The sequence below is a fragment of the Balaenoptera ricei genome, chromosome X (assembly GCF_028023285.1).
Source record: "Balaenoptera ricei isolate mBalRic1 chromosome X, mBalRic1.hap2, whole genome shotgun sequence".
Lineage (NCBI taxonomy): Eukaryota > Metazoa > Chordata > Mammalia > Artiodactyla > Balaenopteridae > Balaenoptera > Balaenoptera ricei.
In genome coordinates this window covers 47489160-47502375 of record NC_082660.1, presented here as the reverse complement: position 1 = coordinate 47502375, position 13216 = coordinate 47489160, and the positions used below count along the sequence as shown (strand labels likewise).

The 13216-nt window shown below is 46.3% G+C and overlaps 1 protein-coding gene across 2 annotated transcripts in view; it reads left to right on the top strand.

Annotated features, from left to right (window-relative positions):
* Positions 1-13216, top strand: part of SMC1A (structural maintenance of chromosomes 1A) — a 37445-nt gene that overhangs the window by 11405 nt on the left and 12824 nt on the right. For both annotated transcript variants that reach the window (XM_059911485.1, XM_059911486.1), the window contains 15 exons: positions 387-590; positions 684-922; positions 1561-1819; positions 1913-2053; positions 3297-3379; positions 3534-3741; positions 5084-5269; positions 5363-5542; positions 5643-5789; positions 5889-6026; positions 6997-7113; positions 7220-7326; positions 10435-10576; positions 12299-12444; positions 12536-12689. In XM_059911485.1, the coding sequence (XP_059767468.1) occupies positions 387-590; positions 684-922; positions 1561-1819; positions 1913-2053; positions 3297-3379; positions 3534-3741; positions 5084-5269; positions 5363-5542; positions 5643-5789; positions 5889-6026; positions 6997-7113; positions 7220-7326; positions 10435-10576; positions 12299-12444; positions 12536-12689 (2451 nt within the window). The remainder of the gene's footprint in view (positions 1-386; positions 591-683; positions 923-1560; positions 1820-1912; positions 2054-3296; positions 3380-3533; positions 3742-5083; positions 5270-5362; positions 5543-5642; positions 5790-5888; positions 6027-6996; positions 7114-7219; positions 7327-10434; positions 10577-12298; positions 12445-12535; positions 12690-13216) is intronic.

Below are 13216 nucleotides of genomic sequence, written 5' to 3'. Positions count from 1 at the left end.
TTTTCCTCTACGTGGAATAACCTCGTCTCTCTTACTTTCTTGATTAGTTTCTTCCCCATCTTCCAAACTCAGCTTAGATGTCACCTTTGGGAAACCTTCCTACATAGGTACCCCTACCAGTCTCCTACCCTCAAGCTTCATTTAGTTCTTTTTCTGTGCTACTGCTGTCATTGTATGTAACACACGGTGTTGTCTCTGCTTCTATCTCTTCTGTTCCCCATGTACCTCAAAAGGCAGGGAATGTGTCCTCAAAGCTCAATGGTGAAATGTGCCACCCAGTGTGGGGAAGGGATCAGTGAACTTTTTCTGAAGGATTGAGTGGGAGTGGGTAGCGGGAACTGGACTGGCTAGGGTCTAAGTGGGGAGAGTGTTTTGACCTTTACTAGGGCGCTGTGGAATCTATTGCCATGAAGAATCCCAAAGAGAGGACAGCTCTTTTTGAAGAGATCAGTCGCTCTGGGGAGCTGGCCCAGGAATATGACAAGCGAAAAAAGGAAATGGTGAAAGCTGAAGAGGACACGCAGTTTAATTACCATCGCAAAAAAAACATCGCAGCTGAACGCAAGGAGGCCAAACAAGAAAAAGAAGAGGTAGGTGGCCAGGTTGCCTCTGGGCTCTGAGAGGCCAGATTGAAGCCAGTGCCTTACTGATGCACCCCTGCCTCCACACCCCTATTTGCACAGGCTGACCGCTACCAGCGCCTGAAGGATGAGGTGGTGCGAGCTCAGGTACAGTTGCAACTTTTCAAACTTTATCATAATGAAGTGGAAATCGAGAAGCTCAACAAAGAACTGGCCTCTAAGAACAAGGAGATCGAGAAGGACAAGAAGCGGATGGACAAGGTAGAGGATGAGCTGAAGGAGAAGAAGAAGGAGCTGGGCAAAATGATGCGGGAGCAGCAGCAGATTGAGAAGGAGATCAAGTAAGTGGCAGACCTGGGCATGTGACTTGTGGAAAGCCAAGAGGCTGTGCTGTTTCCTAGGGCTCCTCTGAGCCCAGAGCCCAGTGCCTATACTAGTTTCTCTATCTTCCCCTTGACTTGCTTTGGCTAGAATCAGGCACATCTGTTGACTTGCATTTTAGACAAATAGAGTATTTAAGTACTCAGACGCTGGGTAGATAGGTACTCAGAAGAGGAGAACTTGAAAGGGGTGGTGGCTTTGCCAAGTGAGAGGAAGTGATGGGAAGCCACTCGTGGCTGGTAGTCTCTTCCTAGAAGAGGAAAACTGGAGCTTGAAGTTTAAAGGACAGAAATTTGAAAAGGTTAAGTCAGATTACGTGAACACAGGTTACTCTTGGGAGTTGTTACTGAGGGGCCTGGCCTGGCTAGGGTTGAGGCAGGGGTGGTAGCTTTACCTTATAGAGTGGCTGGAATGCCAGGCTGAAGCCATCATTTCTAGGGAATAGCCCCTTTTTTGAGGATCTGTGGGACATCAGGCCCTTGTTCTTTTAGGCACTTCCCTGAGGCTTGGAGTTTAGGCCCCCTTTGGATTAAAAAGCCTTGGAACCCTCCCTTCTCCCACAGTGCTAACTGGTTTCCCCCCTCCCCTCTGGCAAAAGGGAGAAGGACTCAGAGCTGAACCAGAAGCGGCCTCAGTACATCAAAGCCAAGGAGAATACCTCCCACAAAATCAAGAAGCTGGAAGCAGCCAAGAAGTCCCTACAGAATGCTCAGAAGCATTACAAGAAGCGTAAAGGTGACATGGATGAGCTGGAAAAGGAGATGCTGTCAGTGGAGAAAGCCCGGCAGGAGTTTGAGGAACGGATGGAAGAGGAGAGTCAGAGTCAGGGCAGAGATTTGACCCTGGAGGAGAATCAGGTAAGCTCTTGGGGGGGTGGGGAGTAGAGAGATCGCTGGGCTGACATGGACTGACTTGGTCATCCCTGTCCTCCTTCCCTGTCCCTGACACAGGTGAAGAAATATCACCGGTTGAAAGAAGAAGCCAGCAAGAGAGCAGCTACCCTGGCCCAGGAGCTGGAGAAGTTCAATCGAGACCAGAAGGCCGACCAGGACCGGCTGGATCTGGAAGAGCGGAAGAAAGTAGAGACAGAGGTGGGCATGCCGTACAAGATTAGGAATGATGGTCCAGAGAAAAGGAAGTAATGATAGTCTTAACAGTAATGACAATAGCTAACATCTAGCAAGCACTTACTGTGTGCTAGACACTGTTTTTTACATGTATGCAGTCATTTAATTCCTCAGTTTCCAAATGAGGAAAGTACAGCACAGAGGTGAAGTAATTTGCCTAAGGTTATTAAGTGGCAGAACTGGGATGTGAACCTGGGCAGTCTAGCCCACACTTTTTTTTTTTTTGGCCGCACCTTGCAGCATGTGGGATCCTAGATCTCCGACCAGGGATCGAACCTGCGCCTCCTGCAGTGGAAGCACAGAGTCCTAACCACTGGACCTTAAGGGAAGTCCCTAAAGCCCACACTTTGAAGTATACTTCACTTACTGTTTTCCTAATAACAATAATAATAAAATAATAAGAATGATAGAAAGTTATTATAGTACCCCAAGAGCCTACAATGTTCCAGACATTATGCTAAGTACTTTTAAATATTTAAAAGAAGGCGTTAGGCATTAGTATTAACAGCTAAGTGTGTTAAGCACTTAATGAATATCATATGAAGTGGAGGTTACCTGCATTTTACAGATGAGAAAACAGAGGTGCAGAAAGGCCCAGAAAGCTTTACTTTGTTTTGGTTCGAGCCTCTCTTGATTGGTGAGGAAGTTAGCCCAGGCTGGGTAGAACACCTATGAGAGGGTTTCATAGGGCCCAGGGTGACCCCATCAGTTAGCAGAGCCACATTGAACACCATCTGTATGTCTGCTTTTTTTTTTTAAGATTTAATTCGATTTATTTCTGGCTGCGATGGGTCTTCGTTGCTGCGCGCGGGCTTTCTCTTTTTGTGGCGAGCGGGAGCTACTCTTTGTTCGGTGTGCCGGCTTCTCCTTGCGATGGCTTCTCTTGTTGCGGAGCACGAGCACTAGGGTGCTCGGGCTTCAGTAGTTGTGGCTCGCGGGCTTAGTTGCTCTGCGGCATGTGGGATCTTCCCGGACCAGGGATCGAACCCGTGTCCCCTGCATTGGCAGGCGGATTCCTATCCACTGCACCACCAGGGAAGTCCCTGTGTGTCTGCTTTTTAATGGGCCTCCTGCACTAGTGACCCATTGTCCGTGACTGTTGGGCTCTTGGATGAGCAGGCACATGGGGAGGGTGAGCCAGGGCCCCATGGTCTTGGAGTTAACTTACTCAGCCTATGGTGATGTAGTGTATTTGTCTTTCTCCCAGGCCAAGATCAAGCAAAAGCTGAGGGAGATTGAAGAGAATCAGAAGCGGATTGAGAAACTGGAGGAATACATCACAACTAGCAAGTATGTGGCCTTGTAACCTTCCCTCTTACTTCCAGGCCTGTTCTTGTGAACCCTTCTTGTCCTGCCCCTCTCCAGGCAGGACCCACAGAGTCCCTCTCGGCCAGGAATATTTTCTGGCCAGCCAGGGTAACCCTTGTGTTTCCTTACTTTGTAGGCAGTCCCTCGAGGAGCAGAAGAAGCTAGAGGGGGAGCTGACAGAGGAGGTGGAGATGGCCAAGCGGCGAATTGATGAGATCAATAAGGAGCTGAACCAGGTGATGGAGCAGCTGGGGGATGCACGCATTGACCGCCAGGAGAGCAGCCGCCAACAGCGAAAGGCAGAAATTATGGAAAGCATCAAGCGTCTGTACCCTGGCTCTGTGGTAAGAGTGGAGAGGGAACTCATTTCCTGAGCACTTACTTTCACACTCACTGTCAGATAATTTTCACAGCAGCCCTGTGAGGACAGGATTGCTAATCCCATTTTTACAGCTAGGGAAACTGAGGGTCAGAGAGGTTAAATGACTTGCTCAAAACAGCGTAGCTTATGAGTATAAGAACTGCAATTCAGGGACTTCCCTGGTGGGGCAGTGGTTAAGAATCCGCCTGCCAGTACAGGGGACACAGGTTCGATCCCTGGTCCGGGAAGATCCCACATGCCTCAGAGCAACTAAGCCCGTGCGCCACAACTACTGAGCCTGCGCTCTAGAGCCCGCACGCCACAACTCCTGAAGCCCGCGTGCTTAGAGCCCGTGCTCCGCAACAAAAGAAGCCACCGCAGTGAGAAGCCCGCGCGCCGCAACGAAGAGTAGCCCCCGCTCACCGCAGCTAGAGAAAGCCCGCGTGCAGCAACGAAAACCCAACACAGCCAAAATAAATAAATAAATAAAATTTAAAAAAAGAAAAAAAACTGCAGTTCAGACCCAACTTGTTCTGATTCTTAACCTCGTGTTCTTCTCATCACACCAGTTGTATCTTTCTGAAAGTTTTGTCTTGCTTGTGTCCACTCCTCTGTGGGAGGTGGAGAAACTGGAGAGGGCTTTGGGAAGGGAAGGGACCACAGGGCAGGAATTAGCTCCCAGGAAGTAGCTCTGTGCAGGCTTCAGTATGAGCTTTTTTGGCATGTAACAACCAGCTCATTCACTAGGCTCTATCAGATCTCTTGGCCTCTTAAACCAAATCCTGAGTCCCCAGATTCCCTGAATATTACTCCTCTATTGCTGTAATTCCATCCCTGGGTTCAACTTAATTGAGTTCCACAACTATTTCCTGATATTTCCTATAGACACTGCTGGGGAGTTGATAAGAAGGAGTTAAGCTCAGTCACTGCCCTTAAAGATCTTACCCTTTATCTGATAGTTCTTAGGGAACCATGGTTGATTTGGGGGGCATGGGGGAAGTGAACTAAACAAAGAGATTTACTTTGCTGGGTGTTTGTGAGAATTTGATATAATGCATATAGGGTCTCTGGCATAATGCCTGGGGTGGCAGTGGTCTGTGAAATGGTAAAAGTGAGGTTTAGAAAGATGATTTTTGGATTCAGACATGACTGCCTGAAGTTGTTGTTGCTTTGGGGCCAGAGTAGGTTTTTCTTCCATAGTGTGGGGGCTGTGTTCCTGATAGAAATTCTGACCTGCTCCCACCCCCTTCCAGGCTGGGAATTGGGGTTCCCAGGCCAGCTCCCAAAAGCCTCATGCTTCACTTTTCTCTTCTGACTTTCCCTAGTACGGCCGCCTCATTGACCTCTGCCAGCCCACACAAAAGAAGTATCAGATTGCAGTAACCAAGGTTTTGGGTAAGAACATGGATGCCATTATCGTGGACTCAGAGAAGACAGGCCGGGACTGTATTCAGTATATCAAGGAGCAGCGTGGGGAGCCTGAGACCTTCTTGCCTCTTGATTACCTGGAGGTGAAGCTGGTGGTGATGGGGTCAGGGCAGTGTGAGAGGGCTGCTCTTCCTAGCCCTCCGTGTTCCGCCACTTAACTGAGCTTCTTCTCACAGGTGAAACCTACAGATGAGAAACTCCGGGAGCTGAAGGGGGCCAAGCTGGTGATTGATGTTATTCGCTATGAGCCACCTCACATCAAAAAAGCCCTGCAGTACGCTTGTGGCAATGCCCTTGTCTGTGACAATGTGGAGGATGCCCGCCGCATTGCCTTTGGAGGCCACCAGCGCCACAAGGTATGGATTCCCTTGCCCAAATTGGAGCTGGACAAGCTTAGTATTGGCGATTCCTCTGTTTAGCTTCTCCCCTCTCCTCTCTACTCCCTGCTGTATGTAGACAGTGGCACTGGATGGGACCCTGTTCCAGAAGTCAGGGGTGATCTCTGGCGGGGCTAGTGATCTGAAGGCCAAGGCCCGGCGCTGGGATGAGAAAGCAGTAGACAAGTTGAAAGAGAAGAAAGAGCGGTTGACAGAAGAGCTGAAGGTAAGCCATAGGCAGGGCTGTCCCTAGGAATGGGGGTCCGAAGCCCAGGCCAGCTGCCCACCTTCTTACCACCTAGCCCCTCTCTCTTGTCCACTTTAGGAGCAGATGAAGGCAAAGCGGAAAGAGGCAGAACTACGTCAGGTGCAGTCTCAGGCCCACGGACTGCAGATGCGGCTCAAGTACTCACAGAGTGACCTAGAACAGACCAAGACACGACATCTGGCCCTGAATCTGCAGGTGGGGCCTGGCCTTCAGCCCTGTTTGCCAAAGGCCATCCTCACATTCCTGGCCTAGGTTTTTCTGGGGGTGGGGAACTTGTCCCACTTCCTTTGGGGACCAGACATAGCATAAAGTCAGACAAGCAGGGGTTCAGATCTTGGCTCTGTATGACATTAGGCAAGTTACTAAACCTCTGTGTTGTATCTGTTCAAATCTTTTGCTCATTTTTGTATTGGTTTGTAAGTTTTTTGAAAAATATATTCCAGAAACAATATCTTTGTCAAACATATGTATTGCAGGTACTCAAAAAACAAAACAAAACAGGAAAAAAAACAAACAAAATAAACCTCTCAGTGTCAATTTTTTCATCTTAATCTGTAAAGTGGGGTTAGAATTATAGGGTCCTTACAAAGATTGAATGAGTTAATATATGTGAAGTATTTAGACTGATTCCTCATAGCCAGTGAATGTTCAGTAAATGTTAGGTGCTATTAACATAACTAATTCATTCAACAAATATTTGAGTTTCTTCTGAAAGTTTTCAAAGTGAGCTACAGATATTTCAGTCCCTGTGGGTGGGTGTAGTTTTATAGATATATTACTGTGTTTGATTATGGGTGGTTCCCCAGCTCACCCTGGAGGTGTTATGTAATATGTAGTATATGTATCATTTTTCTAAAATCAAAAAGTCTGAATTCCAAAACATATCTGGCCCCAGGGGTTATTGATGAGGGAGTGTGGACCTGTAAGTAATGATGTTTACTGTGTGCCCAGCCTTTTGGATTGAAGCTGGCTGACTAGAGGCCAGGGAGGAAGCCGTGTGATGGTCCAAGTGAGATATGATGCAGCCTTGACAGCAGTGCTAAGTCAGGTTCTCTCAGCATGTGGCGAGTTAGCCCTTTTTGTCCATGGGGTCAGTATACTCAGGGTGGCTCTTTTCCTCCAAGGATCCTGGTCTCTTTTGTCCTCTCAACCCTGTTTCCTTCAGGAAAAGTCCAAGCTGGAGAGTGAGCTAGCCAACTTTGGGCCTCGAATCAATGATATCAAGAGGATCATCCAGAGTCGAGAGAGGGAAATGAAAGACTTGAAGGAGAAAATGAACCAGGTTGGTAGAGGATGAGCCATGCCAGCATGTGCATCAGGGCAGGACTGAGGCTGGAAGCAGCACTCTGACCCAGAGGGCCTTTTCTCTCCCTTGCTTCTCTCCTCAGGTAGAGGATGAGGTATTTGAAGAGTTTTGTCGGGAGATTGGTGTGCGCAACATCCGGGAGTTTGAGGAAGAGAAGGTGAAGCGGCAGAATGAAATCGCCAAGAAGCGGTAGGTGGAAGTGTGGTTAGAAGGGGAGACTGGGGTGCCCTTGAGCCCCTAGCCTGACATCTGGGAAGTCAGATGCCATCATAAGGCAGGGAGCAGCTTTTACAACGATGGGCATTTATGGTAGGTCATCCTTAAAGAACAGGGACATCAGGGAAGCATGTGGCACAGTATAGGGATTAAGAGTACCAGCTTTAAACGTGGTTTACCTGGGTTAAAATCCCAGCTCCATGGTTCATTTATTTTGGGCAGTGACTTGACCTCTCTAAGCCCCAGTTTCCTTATGCGTCAAGTGGGATAATTGTGATACCTATCTCAGAATTGTTGGGGTGGATCAGAGGTTGGGCTTAATCCTTATAAAGTATTTAGCATGATACTTTGCCCCTACTAAGAGCAATAGATATTAGTTTTTTTTTTTTTTTGGTCGCGCCATGTGGCTTGCAGGATCTCAGTTTCCCAACCAGGGATTGAACTTGGGCCATGGCAGTGAAAGCACCGAATCCTAACCACTAGACCACCAGGGAACTCCCAATAGACATTAGCTTTTATTATTGTCATTGTCCTGATGGGTGATGTGGGAGAGGAGGACCAAAGTTCTAGGTTGGAAGAATAGTAAGAACAAAGCAAGTTTCTCCTTTCTTTCCCACTTTAGTTTATTCATTTGTTCAACAAACCTTGTTTGAATACCTACTTGTGCCAAGTTGTCCTGTGCTAGGTATTGGAGAGGGTGGGGAGATGAGGGTAAGATAGATGAACACGACACAGTCTCTCTGAAGGAGGTCACCCCCTGGACCCAGGGCTTCAGTCAGCAGTTCGTCTAGCCCATCACCCATACAGTAACTGTTCATTGCTCTCCTACCCCCAAGTCAGGCTCAAGGGATATAGAATTGAATCAGAGACTGTCCCTGTCCTCAGGGAGTTATGGAGTAATGAGGGAGACAAACAAGTAGATCAGCAGTTTCAGAATGATGCTGTACTTGAGGTAGATAGAAAATACAGAGGAAAATGTTCAAGGAGCTGCAAATCAACAAAAGGAAAAATAAAAACCTAGAGACCCAATAGAATAATGGAGAGAGGATGTAGTTAGCATTTCATGGAAAGAGAAGCTCGAATGGCTAGTAACTGTGAATTGATGTTCCATCTCACTCCTAATTAGAGGAAATGCGAATTAAAACAATCTAGCAGTATTTGGTGAAAATAAGTCTACACGAGCCCAGTGACTTAGCAAAGCCACTCCTGAGTCTATATCCCAGAGAGAGTCTTGGCCACAGGGTGACAAAGAGACACATTCAAAGTTGTTCATCTTGGCATAATTTGTAATAGTGGGACATTGGTGGCAATGTAGATGGCCATTACTGCAGAGAAGTATAAGTTAAATGTGATGACTATACAGACTATGGAATACTGTGTAGCAGTTCAGACAAGAACTAGATTTACAGGCAGTAACAGGATAAATTTATAACACTGTACATTTGTATAAATTTAAAAACAAAACAACATTTTACAAGGATATGCATTTTTAAGGTTATATACGTACGTATGTATATGTGTGTATGTATGTATGTATGTCACTTGGGTGTACATGCTCACTGTAGGGAAGATAATAGGAGTAGAAATCAGATTGAACCAAAGGAGACAAGGGAAAGGTCTTGTACATACAGCAATCATAAGTGTTTTATGGACTATGGGGTATGATTATACCAAAAAGGGAGGAACCCAACAAAGTGTAGTAGAAACTAAGAACCTGCTCACAATTGTCAGGAAAGGTTTTGCAGACCAAGGAGTGATGAACTGGAGACCTGTAGAGTGAGTAGGATTTAGCCAACCAAGCAGTAGACAGAAGAAGGGAGTTCCAAGCAGTGAGAACAGCATGCTCAGAGGTGTGAGAGAGCATACCTTGTTCTGCAAACTAAGTATTGAATGTCTGGAGCAGAAAAATGGGGTCAGGAGGAAGACGGAGGTGTTGGAGAGGTCAGCAGGGGCCAGATCACAGAAGGCTTTGTGAGTCATGCTTAGGAGATTGAACTTAAAATTGCATAGCTCAAAATTATAGAGTTAATTACATTCCATTTGGATTATAGTGACTAATAGGTTTAAGCTGCTAGCATGACATCTGGCAGCATCTGTCACACCATATTGGGGGGTGGAGGGACAGTTGGAAGTTAGACCTGCCTGTCCTGCTGGTATCTGCGTATGCTGGTTACATACTCTTGAGTTTCTATAGAGATAGGGAGGAGGGAACTAGCAGGAATCTATTTTCTCCATTTTTTTTTTTTTTTTTTTTACTACCCAAGCTCTGCCCCTTTAGAGATTCTGGAATGTTGGGGCAGAGGTGTATGCGGGGGTTAGGGGGTAGTTGGAAAGAGTCAAAGCCCATGAACTGGATATGAACTGAATACAGCCAGTATACCTGGAGATGGTGATGATAACTAAAATTTGTTGAGTACTTACTGTGTACCAGGCATGGTTCTAAGGACTTTATACATATTAACTCCCAATAACTCTGAGGTAAGTACTATTATTATTTCCATTTTTCAGGTGAGAAAACAGGCATGGAGAGTATGACTAAGTTGTCTGAGATTCATAGTAAATGGCAGAGTTGGGATACCAGTCCCCTTATCCCACCACATTATATTGCAAGGATTCCGTAGGAGAAGAAACCCAGATTTTGGTGTTTACACCTGGAATCTAATCTCACTTTGCCAGCTCTGTGTCCTTGGGCAAGGTCTTTTACCTCTTGGCCCAAGTTTCCTCATTTGTAAAATTAGGATAATAATGCCTTCTTGTGGAGCTGTTCATTAGAGGATTAGAGGTAATGTATGTAAATTACATAGAAGCTTAATAAATAGGAATTATCTTAGCTGGTGGGTTCAGGTGGACCTTTTTGTGCCTCCTTCTAGGAACTCGGAACAGGGGCTCCAGTGTTTAAAGGAGGATTCATGGAGTTTGGCCCAATCTCCTCTGCCTTGTGCCATATCTACAAAGCTAGGCCAAGGAACTTAGTTCTGTAACTTCAGGGGACAGTTTTATGTGGATGAGCTGAGTGGTGACTAAAATTCAGCAGTAACTGAGTCCCTGTGCCCTAGGCCTAGTTCTCCTTTCTCCCCACAGTTTGGAGTTCGAGAATCAGAAGACTCGCTTGGGCATCCAATTGGATTTTGAAAAGAACCAACTGAAGGAGGACCAGGATAAAGTACACATGTGGGAGCAGACAGTGAAAAAAGATGAAAATGAGATAGAAAAGCTCAAGAAGGTAAGGAAGGAGACCATGAAAAACTAAACTAAAAGCTAAGAGGAAAAATTGGAAGAGATAATATCCATAATTTATAAAGCCCTCTTCTAAATAAGAAGAACACCAAGACCTAAATAGGGAGAAAAAATGAGTAAGTGGCACAAACAGTTCAAGAAGAGATTCACATAACCCATAAACACGTATATATGATTTAGGCTTAGTAGAAATCAAAGGAATGCAAATTAAAACAATTATGTGTAATTTGTTTCCTATCACATCACCCAAGATTTTTTTTTTTAAAAAAAGGATACTGGCCATGATGCACAAAACCAACATTCTTAGGCCATTTGGCACCATCCATTGAGAGTCTTCAGAATACATTTCTCCTCAGTAATACATGAGGAAATCCAAAATGCTGACACATAGGTTGATGTTTTTGTTTTTTGTTTTGTTATTATTTATTTGGTTGTGCTGGGTCTTAGTTGCAGCAGGCGGGCTCCTTAGTTCTGGCATGCGAACTCTTAGTTGCGGCATGCGTGTAGGATCTAGTTCCCTTACCAGGGATTGAACCCAGGCCTCCTGCATTGGGAGCGCGGAGTCTTATCCACTGCGCCACCAGGGAGGTCCCCCAGGTTGTTTATTTTCTAAGTTTTTTTATTATTTTTTTTTAATATTTTGGCTGCTTTTGGTCTTCATTGCTGCGCATGGTCTGTCTAGTTGTGGCAAGCGGGGGCTACTCTTCGTTGCGGTGCGCGGGCTTCTCATTGAGGTGGCTTCTCTTGTTGTGGAGCACAGGCTCTAGGCGTGCGGGCTTCAGTAGTTGTGGCACACGGGCTCAGTAGTTGTGGCTCCTGGGCTCTAGAGCGCAGGCTCAGTAGTTGTGGCACATGGGCTTAGTTGCTCCGCGGCATGTGGGATCTTCCCGGACCAGGGCTTGAACCCGTGTCCCTTGCATTAGCAGGCGGACTCTTAACCACTGCGCCACCAGGGAAGCCCTGCATATTATTTCTTATGAGCCATTTGAGAGAAAGTTGCAGATAGGTCCCCTTCTGTGACTTTCAGATCAAAATGAAAACATTCTCCTTTAAAAAAAAATCAGAACGTAATAGGTAAGATGACAGTCCCCTTTGACTGACCACTCTCAATCCCAGTCCCCTTACTCTTCCTGGGGCTAATCTCATGTAGGATGTATTCTTCCAGACCTTATAGGCATTTACTTAAATACTTTTGCATTCATATATATGTACTCATGGAAAGTACACAGTATTGTTTTTGTGGGTGTTTCAAAAACATTGATGTTATGCTCATGACAGTAGTCTTGGTGTGGAAAAGATGCTTAAATAACATTAAGTCAGAATATAGACTTTTAATTACAATCTAGTCTCAGCTATGTAGACCTGTCCATAAGTAATGCTGAGGGGAAATAGGCTAAATGTTAATTGGTTCTCTCTGGCTGGTGCGATTACAAGTAATTTCTTTTTTTCCTCCTGCTTCATACTTTTCCTATACTTTGAACTTTTCTACAGCAGGCAACTTGTATATTGGGGTAAGGGGGAGGTCAACAAAATAATTTGGAAAAAGGTAAAAGAACTCAGAGGGGTGATGGGGGTTTGTAAAAGCAGAGCTCATTGAAACAGATTCCAGCAAACTGTCTGGTGGAAAGGGTGGGGACAATGGGAGAAGATCCCAAGGTGAGCTGGGGAAAGCTTTCACTTCTTGTCCTGTTCACCGTGCTGGGACCAGGAGGAACAAAGACACATGAAGATCATAGATGAGACCATGGCCCAGCTACAAGACCTGAAGAATCAGCACCTGGCCAAGAAGTCAGAGGTGAATGACAAGAACCATGAGATGGAGGAGATTCGTAAGAAACTGGGGGGCGCCAACAAGTGAGTGGGTTCAGGCCTGGGCCTGGGGGAAGTACGTAGTATGGGCAGCTTGCTGGATTTGGGTCTCACCTATCTTCCTGGATCTTCTTAGGGAAATGACCCATTTACAGAAGGAGGTGACAGCCATTGAGACCAAGCTTGAACAGAAACGCAGTGACCGCCACAACCTGCTACAGGCCTGCAAGATGCAGGACATCAAGTTGCCACTGTCTAAGGGCACCATGGATGATATTAGTCAGGAAGAGGTGAGTATTAAGGCTGGTGGTGGGTGTGGGCTGTGAATAACAACCAAGAATGGGGGATGAAGGTCGCTAGGGAGGGCAGGTGAGAGAGAGAGAAAAGGATGGTGGGTGCAGGTGGTGAGAGACAAAAGGAGGGATGCAGGGGAGATGAGGCAGGGTGAGGCTGTGAAGACAGGTGAGGTGAAAGGTAATAGCCTTGGTGTGAGAGGGAAGTTGTTGGGGGTAGGGCTGCATGTCAGTAGGTGGTGAGGGAGGTAAGCCAGAAGAGGAAGTCATTCATTAACCTTAGGGACTTGAGCTAAGATAGTTCCAGCAGGTGATGGATATTGGTAGGAGTGGGAATTGAGGGACATTAGCCAAGAGCAAAGGAAGACGGAATTGAGGGACCTGAGGGATGGTAACTTAGCTGCAGTGAGGGAGGTTGGCCAGGAGAGAGTTGGGTAAGGGACATCAGCAATGCAGAGGTGATGAAGCTTAGTTATGGGAAAGGGAGGGACACCAGCCAATAGAAGAGCCAAGGCATTTTATCC